The sequence below is a fragment of the Lucilia sericata genome, unplaced genomic scaffold, assembly GCF_015586225.1.
Source record: "Lucilia sericata isolate MDLA Ls3-8-SP2 unplaced genomic scaffold, ASM1558622v1 Contig000835F_arrow, whole genome shotgun sequence".
Classification (NCBI taxonomy): Eukaryota; Metazoa; Arthropoda; class Insecta; order Diptera; family Calliphoridae; genus Lucilia; species Lucilia sericata.
The window spans coordinates 75,375-100,359 of record NW_023994827.1 but is presented as its reverse complement, the minus strand read 5'-3'; the positions used below and the strand labels follow the sequence as shown (position 1 = coordinate 100,359).

Sequence of the window (24,985 nt, the reverse complement as noted above, 5' to 3'; positions counted from 1 at the left end):
GGATGACTAAATCAAACACAAGATAGATATCAATTTCTATATGAAAAATAAATGATTCTATTTTTTCAAAAAATAAGTTTGACAGTTTGTTTAAAAAAAGTATTAAAAAAACAGGGTGGACTATATGAAATATTTTTTCTATACAATATTAATTATGCATGCAAAGAAAATTTGGCCTTTACATGAAAATGGATTATAGGCGAAGTGGACTTAAGATCAAATAATTTGTATGAAATTCGAAAAAAAAACCTGCAAGTGAATAGGGTTGTTTTGGCTTACATCAGTTTTTGGCCTTTAAGGGGAATGCACTGTAAGCAAAAAGTAATGTAATCGATTTTATCGCATTATCAAATTTTGTTTTCGTTTATCGATTATCTATCATCCCTGAAAGTTTGAAAGATTAACTTTATATATGATGGGAGGCAGACGTGATTAATTGTTTTTCAAAGGGCTGCGAAAATATTTCACTGTGTGAATTTTTTGTGCTAACTTTTTTAGTTTTTGTGATAGAAAAAATATATTGGTCAGTGATAGAACGTCAATAATAATGAACAATAAGACATAATAATTTTTTGGAAAATATAATTATATAAATATAAATATAGAAAAAATTAATAATAATTTGTTAAAATTTTTTTGTTATGTTATGTGAAATAAACAATAAATATCTGGTTTATTATACTTTGTTTAATGAATTAAAATGTAAAACATGGAAATAAGTATTTTATTTTAAATTTTTTGGTTTATTTTACTAACGACAAATCTGCCCTATCCTCTTGACGTATTTACTCCATGGATGGGGCGCTATCGCCGTTTTTGGTCAGTTCGGAAAAGTTAAAAAAATATGTACATTAGGATGGCTTAGGAAATATTGAAAGGGATAAAACTAAAGCCGACATATCTATGTCTCCGAACCAAGAAAAAAATTAAGAATATGTATTGTGGTTTTAATTTGAGGCCCCCCCAAAAAAAGTGCTGCCTAATTTGCTTCAAATCACATCAGTTGTCTCTAGAATAATGCTTTTAACCGTTTCTTTCCCCAATTTGAAGGGCTATATCAGTGATTGGAACGAATTTCCTTGTGTCAAATATCTTCTTAGAAAAATTAAAAACAGTTATAGGTTATGGAATAAGAAAATTGACTTTAAATTAAGTACTTACAGCAATGTCACGGACAATCGACATTGTGGCTGCAAAGGCTCCCATAGAGAGTTTTTTGAAGATAGGGAGAAATAAGGTCCAGCAAAAGTTTATATACTTCTGGAGACATTCGCGTATACATGAAAAATTGCTTATTGTCAATTTCCCGTTTGTTTATGACCCACACTTTATTAGAAAATATATTTTTTAAATATTTTTTTATTTCAACTCAGATTTTTGTGCATAAAATAAGATATGGTATGTTAAAATCAGATAAAAACTGATAAAAACATGTATATTTTTTTCGTAAAAACACATTAGATGCAACACAAATATTTGCTTTATTATTCAATAAAAATTCATATTAAGATTTATAAATTTTTGATTTTATTTCCGACCAATAATATTGACATTCTTTTGGAACATCTCAAACAAAAATATGTACTTTTTCTAGTAGAATTGTAAGTAATTTACTCGATCAGTTCTGGTGATTTTTCTAGTGAATTTTTAAGCAAATATTTTGCTGGGTTCTTCATTTTATTTATTGCATCTTCAGTATTTAGAGATAATTCGAACGTTAATTTCTTATTAACATCCAGAGGTGTACTAACTCCTTTATTATACCCACAATCAAAAAAGATGGGGAAATATTGATTTTGTCATTCCAACACATCAAAATATTGGTCATAGACCCACAAAAGTATGTATATTCTGGGTCCTTATTAAATTCTAAGACGATCTAGCCATGTCCGTCCGTCTGTTGAAAACACGATAGAGTCCGAACGGAATGAGCTAGAGGGTTGAAAATTTTTGAAAATTTATTGAAAATGGACCATATCGGTTCACGTTTTCGGATAGCCCTCCATACAAGTGGACCCCCGAAAAACAGCCTTAACGGGCATATAACGGAAATTCAACATAAATACACAGAAAAAATTATCGGTAGTTTATTTTCAATTAACATGTTTTCCTCTTTCTTTAACTTTTATTTAAACAATTTTTTAATTGTCATAATTATCTCATTGTTTTGATCCTAAGTATACAAATTTGATTAAACTTTTAATTGAATCAATTAATTTTTTAATTGTCTAAAAAAGTTTTTCCAGCCTACTTTTTTATTTTGGTTTTTTGTTTTGATATTTTATTTAAATAATTTCATTATTTATAACGGAAAATAATTCTCAAATAGTCAATAATATTTTAGGCATAAGAAGTTGAAGTTTCATAAATATTTTAAAATTTATAAATCCTTTATTTGTTCAAATGTGACAATAAAGAGATATTTTTGAGAGTGCTTAACGCATTGTTAAAGGTAAAGGAATCCTTTAATGTTGTAAGCATTCAATTAATGCTTTGATTGTTTCAATCATCGACTTTATTGATTTTTAATACATTTTTAACCAAACTGTTCAATTTATTTGATTAATAAACTAATTAAAATGTAAGTTTTATTTTATTAAATATTTAATTTATCCAATTAATGAATTAACTAATTTTAAATTTTGAATTTAATTACTGATGTTAATTATTTTGATTATTTCTTTAATTGGAAAAAAATATTTTTTTACAAATTTCATAACTGATATCATCATTTTGTTGATAGGTGCAAAACTTGCTTGATACAATCAATTTGATAATTAAAACACATCTTCAGTTTTTTCTGTGTAAGTTTCATAAGTTTCATCTCCCTACCAAATTTCATCTCTCCTACCAAATTACCCTCCATATAAGGTCCCCTTCAGAAAATGACTTTGACGTCACTTTCAATCCGAAACCTGCCTACCAAATTTTATGTGGATAGGTCCATAATTGACCCCCATATAAGGTCCCCTTCAGAAAATTACTTTAACTCTCATTACTGGCTTAAAAATCCGTGTACAACGATGAATTTGATATAAGTTAGTGTCTTATTTCTCTACCAAATTATATGTGGATCGGTCTATAATTGACCCCTTCAGAAAATGACTCTAACGCTCATAACTGGCTAAAAGTACGATCACAATGATGAAATTTGAAATAATTAAATCTATCACGTGTACAACGATGAAATTTGACATAAGTTAGTTTCTTACGAGCTAAAACCTCTCTACCAAATTATATGTGGATCGGTCTATAATTGACCCTATCCCCCTATAAGGACCCCTTCAGAAAATAACTCTAACGCTCATAACTGGATTAAAAGTACGATTATAGTGATGAAATTTTACATAATTAAATCTATTACGAGTGAAAATCTATCCACCGAATTTTATGTGGATCGGTCCATAATTGACCCTACCCCATAATTGACCCTACCCCATTTAAGGTCCCCTTCACAAAATGACTTTAACGCTCAAAATACGAGTATAGCGATGAAATTTGACTTTTAGGAGCCAAAATCTCTCTACCAAATTTTATGTAGACCGGTTCATAATTCACCTCCATAAAAGATCCTATTCAGAAAATCACTTTAACGCTCATTACTGGCTTAAAAATAAAAGTATAGCGATGAAATTCGACTGAAGTATGTTCCTTGCGAGCCAAAATATCTTAACCATATTTTAAGTGGATCGGTCTATAATTGACCCTACCCCCCTATTAGGTCCCCTTCAGAAAATTACTCCAACGCTCAATACTAGCTTAAAAGTGCGAGTATTGAGATGTAATTCTACATAAGTAAGTTTCTTATGACCCAAAACCACTCTACTGACTTTTATTAAAATCAGCATATTATTGATCCCCATATAAGATCCCCTTTAAAAATTACTTTAAATTTCATTACTGGCTTAAAAATACGAGTAAAGCGATGAAATTCGACACACATAAATTTTATACGAGTTAAAATCTCTCTACGAAATTTATTGAGGATCGGTCTATATAGAGACCCTTTCAGAAAATTACTTTAACGATCATTTCTGGATTCAAATTATGTGTACAGTTATGAAATTTGATATAATCTTCCTACCAAATTTCGTGCGGAAAGGTAACTTAACCTACCCGCCCATATAAGCCTGTCTCCTGCGATGATATTCCATGTAAACATGTTTATATGAACCAAATTCGGTCAAAAAAATTTTATGAAAAAAGGTCAGTTAATTTGATGAGTGATCATGATGTTAGGGCATACGGTTTGATGGTGGGTATATCAGATTCGGCACAGCCGAATATAATACTCTCACTTGTTTATTAAACTTATTAAATATGTCTTTCAAGTATAGCTCTTGATCAATCCAAAGTGTTCCATTGCGCTTTTCTCGTGTTATTTGCATCCAAGTTACTTTGCAAAAATTCTGTTACAACATCCATTTGGTAAATGTCTAAGTCATGTTTAATAGCTAAAGCGAGTAATAAGCGAATTGATGAATATCTCACAACGGGTGAGAACGTCTTTTCATAATCAATCCCCTTCACTGTAGTGGACTCTACCAGATCAAGATTTGATACAGCATTTGCATAACGAGCTAGAATTTTACGAATTCTAGTAGAATTTACATTTGCAATTTCGTCCAAGATTTCATCATTACTTACAGTATGTCAATTGTCAATTATTATGGATTCTTCTAATTGTACTGCTGAAGTATTACTTTAACTTCCAACTGTTAAAACTTCATCTTCTGAATTGTAACATTCTGAACCAGAATAATTTTCTTCGTTACCATAATTATAATTTTCATCGATTGAACATTGTTCGATTTTTCATCGAATGGAATATAAAAAACATTGTTATTGTCTTCACACAAATCTTTGAGAAACTTGTCTGCCAAAAATATGACATTTCTACTAATTGTTATTTTCTTCGCTTCTGGATCAAAAAATCTGTATGCTTTAGATGTAGCACATTATCCAACAAATTATTTGCCTTTAGGATCAACCTTTTTTCGTTTTTTTTTTTTTGGGAACTTGTACAATAGACATACAACCAAAACCTTTAAAATGTTTTAAAGTCTTACGTCCTGACCAAACTTCTTCAGGAGTATAATTATTATGACTTACATGGTAAACGATTCGCAGAACTTTTATATTTCTATCAGTCTGATTCTCTACAAGCTTTTTAAATTCTTTAAATATTTCAAAAACTTTTCTACTGTAATCATCTGTAAAAGTCAATAAATGATGAGAACTAAATGAAACTTCTTCCATAGGACCACATAAGTTTTGTTGCCCTAGATCTTCATATGGCAATCCTTTCATACATACCGTACAACTTTTATTATTTATATCATCTTCTATATATTATACATCTTCTATAGCTTGAACCATTTTTGCAATTTTTTTTTAATTTTCATTGCAAAGATACCCAAGCCTTAAATGCCATTTGGCATAATAATTTTTGAAATTTGTTTTATGTATGTATTTAATTTATACATATCATCTAGTAATGATCCTGTTGCAATTATCTCGTTGTACGGCCTTACGTCCCTTAGAATCATAAATTACCACGTAATATTGTATTACTGAAGAATTATGAACTAAAGATTACGCCTTGCGCATGATTTACCGTTAGATGACGTAGTTGTTCCCTTTTAAGGGTTGACATATTTGTTTCGTATATAAAAATACTATTTCTAGTGAAAAATGTATGTATTAAGTGAGAGTTGGCAACCTTGCATTCAAAAATACATTGACAGTTTTCAAAAAATATTGTAACTGATTTCGAACAAAAAAAAAACTAATTTTGTTTTAATTTTAATGCAAAACTTATTTAAAAAAAAATAATATTGCAAATATATTAAGTGAAGGAATCTAAGAAAGTCCCAATATCAAGAAAACCAAAAAGAAATATTTCATAAAGAATATCAACATGAAGTGTGCTGTGGGCAAGTGCAAGCAAAGTAATAGTAAAAAACATGTGAGAAATTGTGAATTTCCCAAAGGATGTAATACAAAGAAAGTCTTGTATAAAATTTTGTAACCGTTTTAAACCCGTTAATGTCCAAAAAGAAAAAAAATTGTGCCTTACACTTTAAAAAAGAGGATTTCGACAGAAATTTGAAATTTGAGTTGAGTAAGTTATCACAAATTTAATTTCGGTAGGCCTCATGAATATGAATAGGATTTAGTAATCGCCGTACACAAAAATTTTAACCGGGGGTTGTTTCCACCATAGAGTCTTGCGATATTCCAATTGAAATTCCAAATCAAACTCCAAACGAAACTCCAGATGAAATTCCAAATGAAACTACGAATGAAAATTTAAACGGAAATGAAAACAAAATTTACAATGAAAATGTAAACCAAAATACAAATGAAATTGAATCTTGGAACAAAAAACCACGCCAATGATGACTACAGACAACAATATATAAAATCTTTGAAAATTGGGATGTATGTTAATTTTTAAAATATTCACAAATATTTAATTAAATTCATTCTTAGAGATGTTTTACGGAAGGAGAATGGAGTACTAAAAATATTTGACTAATACTAAAAATATTTGTCAAGTTCAGAGTTTAAGTTCTGCAAATGTTAATCTAGAGGATTCCTTGGAGCGTCTCTTTACTAAAGGTTAAATTAAAAAACTCAAGAACGGCGATAAAAGACAAAACTTTATGGAAGCAGATATTGCCCAATCAATAACGTTGTATTCCGCAAGTGCAAAAGCGTACAAGTTATTAAGAAAGAAATATTTTCCCCTTCCCTCGGTGAGAACATTGCAAACGTGGTCACAAAAATTGGATATGTCAACAGGTATTTTGGATCCTGTTGTAAAAATATTGTCTGCGACTAACCAAATGCCTGAAACCGAAAAGTTATGTATATTGATACAAACAGACTCTTTGCTGGCACCTGCAATTAACATAAAAAACATACTTTGTTGAAAGGTAAGTTATTTACATCACTTTCAAATATTTTTTAAAATAATTATCTATTTAAATTAAAGGATTAATTACAAATTGGAAGCCATATAGTAGCATATAGGCGAAAGTGATTGTCAAAGACCTAAGTCCCCTGTCAAAAACCTAACTGGTGAGAATGTATTAGTAGAAGCACAAAAATAAACACAGTTGTTCAAAAAGTACTAAATAATAAATGTATTTCTGATACGTTATTTTTTGTATTTTATTACTGGGATTTTATATAATAGTGAATGAAAATAATAGTTAATTAATTTTTTTCAGAAGATATTTCATCTTAAAACATATTATAAACACGTCTATTTGATATTTTTTTCTGTACTAATGGAAAAAGAAAAAAAGTATGTGAAATACTTTTTTCATTTTCATACGAAAATGTACAACTATTCTTTTTTGAGTTTTAATTAAAATGAAATGTCAAAGAATAAAAAATAGTTTTTTTCGTTTGTAAAATATAAATTATTTTCGGGGTTTTAAATACAATAAAAGTGTCGCAAAAAATAATAAATATTGAGTTTAAGTGATAAGAAAAACTATTATTTGCTAATATCCTCGCAATTTCGCGAAGAAAATTTGAAGTTTTGTGAGTGAGTTTAGTTCTCTCAAGTGTGTTTTATTCTCTCAGAACTCGTCTGTGTGAAGAGAATAAAAAATTTTATTTGACAACCCCTTCAGCATAGAAAAATAAATAGAACTGAGACTGAGAATAAGAAATATTACTCTCTCACATGTACAGGTTCTGTGTGAATTTAATACAATTGTATGAGTATTTTTATTTTTGTTTACATAAAAAAACAAAAATATGAAAGTACAAAATGTATCCGAATACATCATACTCTACCACATTGCGAGTAAGTATCAATAATTTATTTAGTATTTTTTAATGTAGAAGTTATATTCAAGAGATTGATGTTTGCTTAATTAATGAATGTACTACTAATTATAACAATATATAGTCAAAATTTCGTAGCATTAGCACAATTCCTTTGGCAAAATAGCCCCTGCTGCTGCAATAAACTGCTAAAAGTTATGTTTTTCCTATAAAATTATTGAAAACATTTTCAGAAAAAACAAATTTTTCAATCATTTTTATTTTTTTAATATAATTTTCAAGTGTCAATATTGACTTGCTAATATTTGATATAATACATACATACATACATACATACATACATACATACATACATACATACATACATACATACATACATACATACATACATACATACATTCAGTCATGTTTGTCCTTGGGCTAAATGAGGCAAACGGACATAGCTTAATCGACTCAGCAAGTTATTCTGAGCCGATTGGTATACTTAAAGGTGGTGTAGGATCAATATTTTTGAGTGTTACAAACATCAGCACAATACCATATACCCTGCTCACTATAGTGGTGTAGGGTATAAAAATGGTATGTCCAGGACCAAAGAATATAAAGAAATTGGGGCTTGTCAGTTGGTACGTAAAGGAGTTGTCATTCGGTACCTAACTCTAAGTATGTATTGGTAGAATTTTTGTATTAGTATTGGAGCTCCAACCACTTTCACCACACTTTTCAAACATACATACTTGCATAAAATCGTACATAAAAATTTTAGGAAAAATAAATAACATTTAAATTTCTACATTCGCAGATTTTTTAATTTATTTTGCCCACATCTAATCAATAAACATTTAATAAATATTTTTTTCGGACTTAAAATCTCTTTTTTTGCAAAAAAATAAGTTTATTTTAAATAATTTTTTTCATTTTCAATACCAAAATATACAACTTTGTTTTGTCAATTTTAATTTCAACACACAAAAATTAATTGTCAAAAAAATTAAAAAAATATTTTTTTAGTTAGTGAAAAATAAAAATATTTCGGATTGTTAAATGCGATAAAATTGTGTAAAAAATTAAAAAATAGTTATATGTTTGTGAAAAAACGTCGTTCAAGTCCTATTATCCCGGTATTTTCGCGAAAAAGTTTTGAAGTATTGTGAGAGAATTGAGTTCTCACAAGTGTGTTGAATTTACACAGAACTCGTCTGTGAAGAGAAGGAAATGTTATTGTTGTAAAACAATGTCATAGTCCAACTTCTTATTATTCTTTGTCCAGGACTATCAAGTATAAATAATTAATTTTTTATTGGTTTAAATGCCAACATTTTACTAATTTCCTGATTGTCTGAAATTGTCAATCTCCATTTTATATACATAATATATGTATGTACATATGTTTAACTTTCCTAACTTTTTTTTAACAATCTTAGGTATGTTTTCATACACACAAATTGAAAATAATTTTTAGAACTATCTATCCAAAATTTTTAAAAATGCGAATTACAATAAAAAATCAAAGAAAACATACAATTTTGTACTAAAAATTAAAATTTTTTTAAACCGGTTAACCGAGACTTAAAAACCGGATAACCCGGTTAACCGAAAACGAATGTTTAAAAAAATCGGTTTGCGAAAAACCGAAATATGCAATAAAAATCTGGGTTGCCAGATTCCGATTCGCAAAAAGCTGGACATTGGGTTTTAAAAAGCTGGACAAAACAAAAACAGATGCACAGTGGTATAGGAAAAAAAAAAGAGGGAAATAATTCGGTAACTTCTAAACGGTTAATCCGATTTTAATGAAATTTGGTATGCACAAAAAGGAGGTGTTGTCGAGTTTAGGTTTTGAATTTGGACCTTATAGGCCAACCAGGGGCCCGGCGGGGGGTCCTCAAATTAGGACACCTCGGCTATGTTAAATTTTTAAAACGATCTTATTTCTTCATTTGAGTTCCGATTTAAAAAAAATTTCGTATATAGAATCTTCTCATCGAGCACTATAAAAAATGTCGTCGTAAATTATCTCTTATAGTTTAGGAGATATTCGCATTTGAAAATTAAAATTTTAAAATTTTTACCGTCCTTACTTTAGTTTTTTGATAATAGCGGGTCCAAATATTCCCGATTTTCGCCATTTTTTTTTATTCGCTTAACAACAAGTTTATATATCAAGCAGTGAAAGAATTATGTAAAAATCATGACTGAGTCCAAAGTTATAGGCATTTTAATTTAAAAAATTAAAAAAAGGCGATTTTTTGCCATTTTTTTGGGAAAAAAGTATCTTTTTCTTTTTAAGTTATCTAAAAAGTTTCTAAGAAGATGTATATAGAATTTATACTTTTTGAAAAGCTGACTTTACATAAAATACGATAAATGAAACAAAACCTAAAAATTTTTGATACCGAGGGGACCAGGTCCATCCAAAAAACCCTATTTTTTTATAGAAAATTCAATTTTGAGCATAAATTCTCAAATCGCATAGTCGATATCAAATTATAGTGACCTGTTTTATATGACCCAATATGTTCTTAATCATCTTGTAACGGGTTTCGATAACCCCGCCCCTGGTATGGATATAATAGGCAAAAAACCAAAAAATCCCATTTTTGGGATTTTTTAAAACTTTTTTGGGAATTCCGGGATTTCTAATAAGAAAATTCGAACTTTTTATTTAATTTTAGATTTTGAGTAAAAAAATCTACCTAACTGTAAAATTTCATCAAAAAATATTCATAAATAAAATTTTTATTGCAATTTGAAAAATTTGTATCTTCGCAAAAACTGAATAAAAAACATTTTTTAATTTTTTTAAAAAAAAGTATTCCGCGAATTTTTTAATTTTCAAAAATTATATACAGTTTTGAAAAATAGACAAAATTACCTTTCCATTGATATATAACATGCCTACCTAATGTTTTTTAAGTGACAAATTAATTAGGGAAAACTCAACATCTTTTAGAAAATTTACCTAGCACTATTATTTTCATCCATAACGTTAACTCTTAAATTTGTTACATATATTAAAAAATTTTCAGGTATTATTTTTTAAACTGTAATGATTTTTACCCCTATAGGTCACTTTAATAGGTAGCTTATTAAAGTGACCTATTGAGGAAAAATTCATTACATAAGGATACGTTAGACATATTAGGTAGAATATCATAACCCTTTAAAAAATAATTTAATTTAAGTACCTGTAATTAATATATAAGACAGGTTTATATCTGTTTGTAATTATTTGTAATTTTCTAACCATGGCGATCGTACTAAAAAAAATGATTTGTGCTCCATTTTATTTGAACACTCTTCAGCTCCTTTTCAAGATAAAGTGAACTTCTTATTGAAATATATTGAAACTGCACATAAAAATAAAGTGGATAAAACTGATATATGTAAAATTGAAAATTTTATAAAATCAGTTGATATAAAACTGAAGAGTGTTCGGTATTCCATTGCTAAATTTCGATCGAAATTTTCTGATTGGCTGGATGAATGTGTAGAAGTTGCTATTTGCGTATCAACTGTTGGTGCTCCCTGTAAGCAGTATGAGGATTTGAGCTCAAAATCTAAGAGGAAAAGGTTATCAACTTCACTAGAAACCTTATCTAACGAAGAAGTTTCGGACACTTTTAAAGCAATGTTAAGAAAAGAAAAACAGCCTTTGGATGCCATAAAAATTGCAAATATTCTTCCAACCGCATCACCAAGACGACTGAAAAGAATTGTAAAGAGTATACCCACACCATCATCTGATACAACGTTCACTGAGGAAGAAGCTATTGCGCTTATGTTGCAGCTGGGATTAAGTCGTGATAACTACATAACGTTAAGAAAGGCGCTATCTGAAAAAGGAGTGGATGTTTTACCATCATATGACAAAATAAATGAAAAGAAGAAAAGCATTATACCACCTCCTATTGAAATAACTGATCGGAAGGCTGTTATTGGACTCGGCGCTCTACTCGAAAATACTGCTTTAAGGATTGCTTCTGACTTTTCTTCAGACCAACTAAAAAAAATAAATTCTTGTGATCTTCAACTCATTTGTAAGTGGGGATGTGATGGATTATCAGCACTCTCGGAATATAAACAAATCAACACAAGTGAATCATCTTCCGAGTATAAAAGTGTATTTATGGCATCGCTAGTTCCATTAAGAATTCGAAAGTATGCTGACAGCGATTCTCCATCAACCAGTTTCGATGATATTTGGAAGAATTCGACTCCAGGATCCAAAGCTTTTTGTAGGCCAATAAGCTTTGAGTATATAAAGGAATCCAAAACAACAACGCAAGATTTGATAAATCGTATTGAAGCAGAAATTAAAAACTTGGAACCTATAACAATCGAAATAGAAAATTATTCGTTTAACATGTCCTATGATTTAAAACTTACAATGATTGATGGGAAAGTTGGAAATGCCATTACAGGAACATCATCTACTTGGTACTGCTACATATGTGGTGATAAAAAATCAGAATTTTCGAATATTTCCAAGCAAAGATCAATAAATGAGGAAACATTACAATTTGGAATATCCCCCCTACATGCTCGCATACGATTTCTGGAACATTTTCTACATTTAGCATATGATTTAAAGTACAGAAGCATACCGGAAAATGCAAACAAAAGTGCAAATAACAATAAGGAGTTAATGGAAATGAGAGCCAGTGAGAAACGAAGAATTCAAGAGGAATTTAAAAAGCGGATGGGATTAAATATTGATAAACCACTCACAGGATATGGAAGCACAAACGATGGTAATACCGCTAGACGTTTTTTTAAACATTTTGAAACTACTTCCGAAATAACCGGAATTAGTATGGATTTACTGCAAAAGGTCATTATTATTCTAATGGCGATAAATAGCAAGCATAAAGTGAACGCAACAAAATTTGGAGAGTATTCTACAAAAGTTTCTAAATTACTTTTGGAATTATATCCCTGGAAAGAAATGACACCTACAGTTCACAAGATATTATGTCATGGAAAGGTCATCATAGAACATAATATTCTGCCTTTAGGAGAGCTTACAGAAGAACCCCAAGAATCGAGGAATAGAGACTTTAAGCATATTCATCAGTTTAGCTCAAGGAAGTGTTCTAGGCAGTCTCAAAATGAAGATATTTTTAATAATCTGATTCTATCTTCTGATCCTGTTTTATCTACTATAAGGAAACGTTGGATTTGCTACAAAACGTTAGCATTTGAAAATATTAATGAATTTAAATATTTACTTTATCTTTTAGATATGGACTACTGTGATACCGATTATTTTACAAAATTATATTAATTTATAAAAAAAAATAAATAAAGACTATTTTTATATAAAATAAATACTTGTTAATTTTTTTTAGGGATAAAGAATAAAAGATTAATCGTAAAAAGTGGCTGTAAAAATTCATAAAAATTTAGGTAGTAAAACATGCCTAACAAATGTATGGATGAAAATAATAGTACTAGGTAAATTCTCTAAAAGATGTTGAGTTTTCCCTAATTAATTTGTCACTTAAAAAACATTAGGTAGGCATGTTATATATCAATGGAAAGGTAATTTTGTCTATTTTTCAAAACTGTATATAATTTTTGAAAATTAAAAAATTCGCGGAATACTTTTTTAAAAAAAATTAAAAAATGTTTTTTATTCAGTTTTTGCGAAGATACAAATTTTTCAAATTGCAATAAAAATTTTATTTATGAATATTTTTTGATGAAATTTTACAGTTAGGTAGATTTTTTTACTCAAAATCCAAAATTAAATAAAAATTTCGAATTTTCTTATTAGAAATCCCGGAATTCCCAAAAAAGTTTTAAAAAATCCCAAAAATGGGATTTTTTGGTTTTTTGCCTATTATATCCATACCAGGGGCGGGGTTATCGAAACCCGTTACAAAATGATTAAGAACATATTGGGTCATATAAAACAGGTCACTATAATTTGATATCGACTATGCGATTTGAGAATTTTTGCTCAAAATTGAATTTTATATAAAAAATAGGGTTTTTTTGGATGGATCTGGTCCCCTCGGTATCAAAAATTTTTAGGTTTCGTTTCATTTATCGTATTTTATGTAAAGTCAGCTTTTCAAAAAGTATAAATTCTATATACATCTTCTTAGAAACTTTTTAGATAACTTAAAAAGAAAAAGATACTTTTTTCCCAAAAAATGGCAAAAAATCGCCTTTTTTTAATTTTTTAAATTAAAATGCCTATAACTTTGGACTCAGTCATGATTTTTACATAATTCTTTCACTGCTTGATATATAAACTTGTTGTTAAGCGAATAAAAAAAAAATGGCGAAAATCGGGAATATTTGGACCCGCTATTATCAAAAAACTAAAGTAAGGACGGTAAAAATTTTAAAATTTTAATTTTCAAATGCGAATATCTCCTAAACTATAAGAGATAATTTACTGCACATTTTTTATAGTACATTTTTTATAGTGCTCGATGAGAAGATTCTATATACGAAATTTTTTTTAAATCGGAACTCAAATGAAGAAATAAGATCGTTTTAAAAATTTAACATAGCCGAGGTGTCCTAATTTGAGGACCCCCCGCCGGGCCCCTGGTTGGCCTATAAGGTCCAAAACCTAAACTCGACAACACCTCCTTTTTGTGCATACCAAATTTCATTAAAATCGGATTAACCGTTTAGAAGTTACCGAATTATTTCCCTCTTTTTTTTTCCTATACCACTGTGAGATGGACATAAAAAAATACTGAGAAAATGTTAATTTTGGTTTGTGTAAATAATTTCACAGTGATACACCAAAAAAATGCAGGGGTTCTCATATACCAATTCCGTTTTGTCCATAGAGTCCATAGAGTAAGAATATATTTTTAGTTTTCCCCGATCACTTCGTTAACTTAGTTTTTAAGAGCAAAAGATGTAAAAAGCGCCATTTTTGAAGTTTTAAATTTAAAAAATCATAAGTACGTAAGATGTACGTAAAGAAATTGACTTTCGCTCACAATAATAGGTCTTTTCGTGTATTTTCCAGTAACTTAATGATAGAGAGTAATTTTTAATTTATTCTCAATCAAAAAAATATCCAAAAAAGTACGCGAAAGCCAATTTTTTAAAAAAATTTGCAAGTTTTTGTTTATAAACAAAGATTTTGCTGAAATCTCAATCGCTAACAAAGCACTAAAAACAAATAATTGAAACTTTGATTTCTTTCCTATAAATAAATGGATATTTAAAGTTAACAAAACATGTAGTATCATTAAAAATATATTATTGTTTTAAAACTTCATGATACTAACATATTATTAAAATAAAAAATTTACACAACATCGTTAAGAGAAAGACAACCTAAATTGTTTTAAAAACGCTAGATTGACAATATTTGTTATGATTTTTCACAACAAATAAACTCTTTTAAAAACTAATTTATGATAAATAAAATTAAAATTAATCTAATGTAATGTATGTAATGTATGTATGTATAATGTTTAAAATAAGTATATTTATGTCAAAATTATATTTATTCGACAAGCTATCAATGATCTGCTGGACCAATAAACTTATAAACTAATAATGTATTAAGATTTATTGAAAAAGTGAAAAAATATTTGAAATACATTTTAACTATATAACATTGAATACTTGATTAGTATTACAATTATTATTGAACTTCAAGTCTTCACACTGAAATGGTGATAGGTGAAATTTTTGTAAAAAAAAATCAGGGAAACTAAAAAAATGCTCTAAATTTAAGATATATGCACATACAGTGTGAGGCAAAAATGTGTAAATGATGGTCAAATATTTAAACTTTCGGTCATACTTATTAAACTAAAAACGATATTTAAACAAGTTTTATGTTTTTTTAAAACTGTATTTATTGAAGATATTTTTAAACTAAAATAAATAAAAATCCACCTAATTATACTTCAGAAAAATAAATTTAACTCATTTACACATATTTGGGGCGTAGTACTAAAGGAGCATTTTTATTATAAATTAACATTTTCTAGTGCAAAATTTTTAGTATTTTGTATCTTCTGTTTGGGTTCACGGCAAATTCAACTCTGAAAGCCATAATCTCGATCAGTTTGCCACACTCTTCTTGCGTTATGAACGTCCATACTTCATGGCAGCTCTCCCAGAGGTCTGTTGTGTTTTTACGTGAGTGTTCGTAATTGTTAATCCGATTTTACCATGAATTCTTAATCGGGTTTAAGTCTGTCGACTGTAGGAGCCACTGTAGCAATAAAATTTTAACAGGTTTTGTAAGAAATCGAGTGGTTCTACCTTATTATTATCCAGTTACATTATAGTATTTTCAACGTTTCGACCCCAATTTCACTATATGAAATGTTTTTCTATTTCAATTAGTATCTTTTTTTAATATTTAATTTAAATAAATTTGTTTACATTTCTTTATGCATTTTTGTGGCCTTAAAAACTAATAACGATAATTATTGGATTCTATGACAGTTTAGAAGTTAGAAGAAAAATTTTGTCGTTTGAAATTTGTTTTTTTGGGGACCAAATGTGGCTTAATATTATTTATTGGTTACCAGAACGTAAAAAGGAATACTAGTAAACTAGTTCATCAAACTATGAGATGAATCATTAATCGAAAAATGTTTATTCCTATTACACCCTAATTTCTGTGGTATTTGCCGTCCAAAAATAAATATGTATATAAATCTAGTATATAGGCTCAGTTATTTTCAATGTTCCGTTCCGTGACGAATTAGCTGATAAGTGTTTTTCATACAAAAATTCAAACAGGCTTACACAGATTTTCAGCTGATTCGTCACGAAACGTAGAATAAAATTACAAATTAATAAATTTAATTTACTTACCGTTGCGGGAGAATTTAATTTTACAACACAAGGAAGAATCGCTAGTCCTCCTTTTTGAACAACTACCCGTGAATTATTTTTTGTTGCGAATTGTGACCGGCCAGCATTTGTGAAAAGGTTTTGAGGTGATGAATTTTTTCCCATATCTTAAAATATAAATAAATAATATTTATGTAATTCTAGTGTACTATACATTAACTACATTTTAAATTGTAAATATAAAAGCCATTACATATATCAAATTATAAAACAGTTGTTTGTTGCATATTTTTTTCGAATATAAAATTGTCAAAATAATTTATTAAAAAAAATAAACAAATTTTTATAAAAATTTTCGATATTTTGACATGAGGTTCTGTAAAATGGTAGCAATTTTTATGGTGTTTTTTTACACTAATGCGATTTTTAATGTGAACAAATTCTTTGTTTTTTTATCAACAGTATATTAAATTTGACTATCTCGTTTTAATTCATTCCATAGTGGAGTACTCCATCATTGTAGCTTTATAACTTTTCTTCGAAAATCTGTACATTAAATTTTTGTGGTCTTAAAATGTCAAAAATATATTTTTTACCAATTTTTGCATAAATATAAACACATATGGATGTAACTGCATCCATATTTTTTTTAACATTTCCAATTAGATTTTTCTAATTTGACTTACCAGAATATGCACCAATACACACAAAAGGAATGATAAGCAGTAGTCCACGAAGTATTCGTATATGTTGTAAAATTGAATACATCATTTAATTGACAATAGTCCTCAATAAAATATTGTATCTGCAACCTCCATTGACATTTATTTTAGTTTGATTTCTTATAAAATCGAGACTTCTTACTGAAAATTTAAGTAAATTAATAAAATTAATATTGTACTGTTGGCTGCAAGGAAATTTTATTTTAGGATTTATTAACTATGAAAGTGTGAACAGAGATAAGCATAACAGAAAATCCTCTATGTACTGTGTACTTTAATATATGTATACAGATTACTTAAGTTCGTCAAACGATTTAAAATTTTTTATCGGTTTTAACCAAATTAAATAGATTTCGTTTTTTAGCAAATTGTCGCATTGTTGTTGTCTTGTGCAGGCCTTTAATATGTACATTAGGCTTCACGCGATATTTTTGAAATTGTGATATTAGACTTTTTTTGAAAGTTTTTCGATCTGTAATAATACTGGAGTACTTATTTTGTTAAAATTCCATCTCCTTCATCTGCATACACAAAGTATATTAATAAAGTAGCATCACTTGAACAGCTGACTATTTTTTTTAAACTAGATAAATGAAGCAAGTTGTCAAAGTTTGTTTTGAAAATTGTTAACATTGTTTACGTCGCCATTTTTAAATTGTGTTTTGCTATTTGTTAAAATTTGTGAAAAGTTGAAAAAGTGAATTAAAAGTGGTTTTAAAGTAGTTTAAAAGTGTAATAAATTGTATAATATATAATAATATAATTAAATTGTTAATATTTTTAACTTAAAAGTAATATTTTTTATTTATGTTTTGTTCACATTGTTGTTCAAGGAAATTTTATTTTGACACATTCTTAAATTATTCCAAAAACAAAATATATGTGGTTGTTGTAGATGTTGTTGTACAACAAGAGATGTCGCTACTTTATTAATATACTTTGTGCATACATATCTGCGGCCAAAACACTGATTTTGGGCGACATTTTTTAATAGATCGAAAACTGCAGAACATATTTCAAACCTGACTTTAATGTACACCCTATTTACACGATGATTTTTTTCATGTTTACTCAGACGTCTGTTTTCATGTTTGTCGATGATTGCTGGTGAGCGGGGTAGAGAAGAATGGGGGGAAAGAAAACAAACATTATTTGGGATTTTCATGATTTTTTTTAGATTCCTCTTTACACTTATTCGTACGGTTGATATTATACTCATGTAAAAAATAAATACATGTTTTTTTTTTAATAAAAACATTAAAATTATCATTTATTTTTAATCAAACTAAATTGTTTTTATGTTAAAAATTAAATTTTACTTTTATTACGAATAAGTAATTAAAAAGGATTATACAACTAAACAGCAAAAACGACATGAATAGTTGCATGTAAAAAATCACCTTATAAATGTTCATGATTTTTTGGAAGATTCTCAAAAGAGAATTGGAAAAAACAGACGTCTGAAAAGTCTTCATGTAAATTGCGCCATACAATTCTCCAGCAAATTTAAGATATATAAACTTAATTTAACAGAATTTGGATGCACTATAAATGCATAAGAGAAAAAGAAAAAATGCAATTAAAAAAAATTAAAACTTGATTTTATCATTCGTAAATATAATATTCAATGTCCTTCAAAAAATAGTGCTAAAATGTTTAATTTATTGTAATCCGTTTAGGACTTAATAATTTTCCATCAAACAATGGTTTTTTCATCATCATCTCCATTATAACTTGCGTAATGACAAAGTTTGAGTCATGGCGAAAGTAATAAGGTGAAGTCATTTCAACAGCTGATTGTTTTTTTGTCCATGGAAATTTAGCCCGAAGTTGTCAAACTCAATATAAAAAAAAATTCTCTCTCAAACCCGACGCTGTCAAACTACATATATAAAAAATTTCATGAATTCGCCGCAAAATGAAATGACTTCACCTTATAGTCAATTCGCCTTGGTTTGAGTCTTCTAACTTTCGTGGTTGTCGTAATATAGAGTTGCAAAGTTTAAAATCTGAAAATTTTAAGTATGATCACATATAAAGGGTTTTTTGAAACGAAGCCTAATCTACATATATGAAAATGAATACTTATATTATTAATGGTAGTTTTTTGTGATCAATAATTGACCCTACCCCCATATAAGGTTCCCTTCAGAAAATGACATTAACCCTCATTACTAGCTTAAAAATACGAGTATAGCTATGAAATTTTACATAAGTAAGTCTCTTACGAGCCAAAACCTCTCTACCAAATTTTATGCGGAGCGGTCCATAAATGACCCTATCGCCCATATAAGGTCCCCTTCAGAAAATGACTTTAACGTTAATTACTGTCTTAAAAATACGAGTATAGCGTAAGTAACATAAGTTCCATGTGAGCCAAAATCTCTTTATCAAATTGTTATTACGGGTTAGAAAGGGTAGGGTATAGATTAATCTTAAGTAGCATGTAAGTAAATAAAACTCTTTTCTTTTTCTTTTCACAAACGTTATAAATTCATATGTTTATTGAACTCTAACGGGTAAGTATTTAATATATAGGGTAAGTATTTATATTTAATAAATTTTAGGTTAATGTTAATGTATTTATTTTATTTTCAATTCTTTTTAGGCTTAAGGGTTTTAATTTAGGTTTAGGGTTTTATTATATTGTTTCATGTTTTTAACTGTGATATTCACTGTGATAATTAAGAATTTTATTTTAGGGTTTTACTATTTATTCTTAGGTTTAGGGTTTTAACACAGGTTATATATTTTACCACTAGTTTTAAGTTTTAGCACTAGGTTTAGGTTTTGTAATTTATGTATTTAAAAGACACTTTGAGTTCTCACTGTCTGTTGTAGGGGTTGTTGTTTTACTTGGTTTGTTTTAGCGCTCACACACTTGTTGTTACTTGCAAAATTATATTTGAAGTGACGATAATAAAGCGGCAGCTAGCTTTAGTGTGCCTAAGCTGAAGTTGGCTGCAGTTGAGAGGTGGGTGTTGTTTGACATCAGGGATGGGTGTTTTGTTCATTGAAATGAACACAAATTTTATGTTGATCGGTCAATAATTCACCCTACCTCTCATGTAAGGTCCTACACAGTAAATTTGATGAGTAATATCACCCTGATGTTTATAGGGCAGCATTCCTTTTACGGCATACGGCACAGCCGAATATAGCACTCTTATTTGTTTTTGTTTAACTTGGCTGCACTGTACAATTTGGTCATTTTATGTGTTAGTGTTGCGTACAATTAGAATAAAATATTCGTTGATTCGGTTTTCATAAGTTTATATTTTTGTTTATAATAGATTATTGACAATAAAAACGAACTTTTAAGAAAAATAAATATTTATATTTAATATTTATGATATACATAATAAAGGTTTATTTAGTTCAGATGTATGAATATAACATATACATAAGTTTTATTATTAAAAGCAAGGTTGGCGACCGTTTTGAAACGGTGATAAGGCAGCGGTATCGGTATTTTGGCTTATTTCGGTATTGGTATTTTAGCGTTATCGGTATTTTGGCATATTTCGGTATGGCTATTTTAGCGGTACTGGTAGTGTACTTTGTAAAAGTGTTAGCGGTAATTTCAAATAATTTTTAATTAAGAGTTATATTCGGCTATGCAGAATGTAGAACCACATCCGAAATTGAAAAAAATCAATTTCGGATGTGGTGCTATTATTGCTATTGACAATTAATCTATTGAACGTTATGGTGATTTTCGGAATAGGATTTGGTCGATTATGGACCAAGATCTCCATAATTTAAAGGAGCGATTATATTTTTAATTCTACCATAATTGTAATGGTAAACTTTTGGAATGAATTATTAGTTATAAACTGATTTTCCGTAAGGGATTTATATTGTAGGAGTGATCCTCATAAAAGTAGTTTTCATAAATATACATAGGTTTCGGTTCCTTAAAAAATTTTTTTGTGTCGAATTTCAACATGGCTTTTTAAAGTAATTTTCGGATTTTGGTTTTTTTAACAAGCGTTAGTAATTTTCTGACTCGGATCTTATATCAATTGTGAACCGATCATTATACAATTTGGTAGAGAGATTTTGCTTTATAGAAAAGTCGATCATGTTGTATATCATTTATAATTATGGATCTATGTACGTAATACATTGGCTCTGACTCTGTTGCAGAATCTAATTCTATTTCTATATTATTGACTATATTCTAGAGTATAGTCTATTCTGCAGTATATGTATGTAGTTATGTTAACAATATTAATTAAGTGTAGATTTATTCCCTTTTTTAGGTATTTTTTTTTATAGAATAACGGTAACGATATTTTAGCATTTCGACTTATTTAGGTATTGGTATGCGGTAACGTTAGTAGTGCTGAAAAGGTATTTTAGCGATAGCTTAGCGATAACGGTTGCCAACCTTGATTAAAAATATCCGAATAACGAATATTTTGCTACAAAATATTATTTATAACACCACTATTGCACATTTACTTATTTTTATTGATAATTTTTTTGCAAGTATTGATAAATTTCAATATAATTTACATACTTAATTACTTTATGGCAATATATTTAACCATCAAACTATGAAAAAGGCGAAATAAATGATATGAAATGATGATGAAAAGCTCGTCTGTCATCCAAATGATAGCCACATTTGTATGACAGACGGTCATTTCCAAATTGCCTAAAAATAGTGCTGGCCAATTATTATATTGTCAAATATTCATCTATTAATCCAAAAATACCTAGATTTGAGTTTTTTTAAGAAAAAATAATTAGTATTCGCTACCTATAATTAACGAAAAAAGTTTATCTGAGAAAAAATTTATATAAAAATCTTATATTTGTCAACAGTTTATTTTATTTTAAGCTATTTAACGTTTATGAATACGATTTTCGTTAATTTTGCCTAAAATTGGTTAATAATCCATAATAATAAATTTTTATGAATCCTTTTTACTTTTTAAAGTATCCGAATAAAGAATATTTTGCGACAAAATAAACACCACTATTGCACATTTTCTTATTTATACTTATTTTTATTTAAATTTTTAATAATTTTTTTGGAAATATTGATAAATTTCTTTGATATTTGCCTAATTTTAACACCGGTGAATATATTTTGCATTGGTATAACACTAATCAATATAATTTAAATAATTAATTGCTTTATGGCACTATATTTAACCAACAAACTTTTAAAAAGGGAAATAAAAAGATTTTGCCATCATTTGGTTGACAGACGGGCATTTCCAAATTGCTTAAAAATAGTGCTGGCCAATCCGAATTTTGTCAAATATTCTTCTATTAATCCAATAATGCTTAGATTTGAGTTTTTTCCCAAAATATAATTGTTTAAAATTTGTCTGGGATTATATTTACAAATTTGTAAACTTTAAAATTAGAATTATCAGATTTTATTTTAAAAGAAAACATATGTAATTAGTTTTCGCTATCAACCTAAAATTTACGAAAAAAGTTTTATGTGAGATTTTTTTTAAATCAACTTATTTTTGGCTTAAAGAAGGGTCGATCCTACATTAAAAAATTCTATATGTATTTATCAATTGTTTATTGAAGGTATTTGAAGCTATTTGACGTTTATGAATACGATTTTCGTGAATTTTGCCTAAAATTGGTTAGTAAACCTAAAATAAGTTTTTATGAAGTAAGTATGTATGTACTTCACCTTACCTACAAAATATGTATATTCATACAAAAAGTTTGACAAAGAAAAACAACTTACATTATAAATTTGTTAAAGGTGAAATGATTTACAGAAAATAACCCACAAATTATTATGAGTTCCCAAGATCAGATAAGTATCATCTTTTGGTATCGTATTTAGACAATTAAATATTTTCATTTTTATATATTTCACATTAACTCTGCAAAATAAAAAACATTTTTAACGTCATTTGCTCTTACAAAAGTCAAATGTATACATAATTTTAAACAAACAATATGCACAAAATAATAACAATAAATACCACTTCGAAACTCGTTTTTATCAATGGTGATTTAAAAGACTTATTTTTAAATAAACTTCTATACATTTCCCAATAATTTATATTTTTTTGTCTTAGGTCAAAAACTTAATGAAGAATATCTATGTATTTCGGCACAATATTATTTCGTATCCTTTTTTCTCTTTCGCAAACCACACTCTCTATGTATATATTTCTTAGCACAAAAATATCCCTTTTATTGCAACTAAGAGAGATAGAGAGAATGTAGGAGGTAACACACTCTCACATATAGAATTTAATACATATACCAACAAACAGTACATACATATGTAATATAATGATGTGTGACATACATTTTACTTACATTTCAACATTATCTAAATTAACTTCATAATTATTTATGCGTACATCTTTATTTTTCATAATATTTTGTTTCCTTTTTATTTTTATTATTTAAAAATATTGTAATTATTACATTGATTATAATGTATATAGTATGTACACAATTTTTGTTCTCAATTTGTTTTGAATTTGCACTTAATGTATACATAAATACTAGTTCATTCGATTCAAAGATTAATAGGACGATATATTTTTATTTTAATTCCATTTCGATGCTTTGTTCAAAACATTTATTAAACACTTTGCTAATTATTTTAACATAATTATTTAAAACCGTTTTGTTTAGACCAGACCGTTGATATTTTGTGTAATATTTAATTTAAACGAATTTTATAAGATTACTTTTATTTTAGTACTGAATTTGAGTATGATATTAATTTTTTTTATATACTGCGCGCATTGCGCATAAACAGCCAAAATATTTTTACAAAAAAAAAAACAACTAGTCATAATTTCATATGAGCCTCGTATTGTTACTTTACTATGGGAATTGTAATTCTTAATTAAGGACCTTTTAAAGTTGCATTCTAAGGTTAAATGGAAAAAGTGTTTTTATTAAAAGAAATATATTAGTGCCGGTTCACACAAGGAAACTTTTTCTGGGAACTTTTGAATTTATGTATGAGAAATAGAAAAAGTAATATGAACCATCTCTTTCTCTCACACACACGGAATCGGTATTCAATTTATGTATTATTATTTGGGTAACGGTATTAAAACGTTATGTAAATACTAGAGTTTCTAATTTCCCGGGATTTGATTAAAAAAAAAAATTCTCGGGAAATTTATAAAATTTTTCAATACATAATAAACTCTAAAATTTTTAAAAAAATATTGCATTTTTTTCTTAAGTTTTCAACATTTCTATATTATTAGAAAGTGGTAAAAATTTATATTTAGTTTTATGAAATAATATTTTATTTATTTTACATTGCAATATATATATATATACATATATATACAAAGTATATATATTCTTGGACCTTATGAAATTCTGAGTCGATTTAGCTATGCAACAAAAATTAACGAAATTCACCCAAAATATTTATTATTGTCCTAGGCAATTTGGTATTGAAAATGAGCAAAATCGGTTCACACCGGGAAAAGTTATGAACCAAAATTTGAAACAACCTCGAAAAAATAAGCATTTTTTACACATTCTGATGTAATTTTCTCGAAAACTGTGCAAGATAATTCCATGAAAATCACCATACATTCGTTTCTACACAAGAGCTTGATTCCTGCTGAAAATTGCCAGAATCGGTCCACAATTTAATATACCTCCCATACAAAAGTGCATATTTCCGGAAA

At 28.1% G+C, this 24,985-nt stretch overlaps 1 protein-coding gene across 8 annotated transcripts in view; it reads right to left on the bottom strand.

The window, feature by feature from the left end:
• Positions 1-24,071, bottom strand: part of LOC119608441 — an 87,196-nt gene extending 63,125 nt beyond the window's left edge. Inside the window, exons 1-3 of one of the 8 annotated variants that reach the window (XM_037962866.1) lie at positions 23,637-24,071; positions 17,289-17,465; positions 16,624-16,769 (exon numbers count right to left, since the gene is read on the bottom strand). In XM_037962866.1, the coding sequence (XP_037818794.1) occupies positions 16,624-16,769; positions 17,289-17,373 (231 nt within the window). In that variant the 5' untranslated portion in view covers positions 17,374-17,465; positions 23,637-24,071. Of the gene's footprint in view, positions 1-16,623; positions 16,770-17,288; positions 17,466-17,542; positions 17,562-17,597; positions 17,767-17,816; positions 17,842-20,080; positions 20,256-23,049; positions 23,069-23,293; positions 23,313-23,625 lie in introns of those variants that run through there. The other 7 variants (XM_037962860.1, XM_037962861.1, XM_037962859.1 and 4 more) reach the window with 7 other exon arrangements.
• Positions 24,072-24,985: the final 914 nt, after the last annotated feature.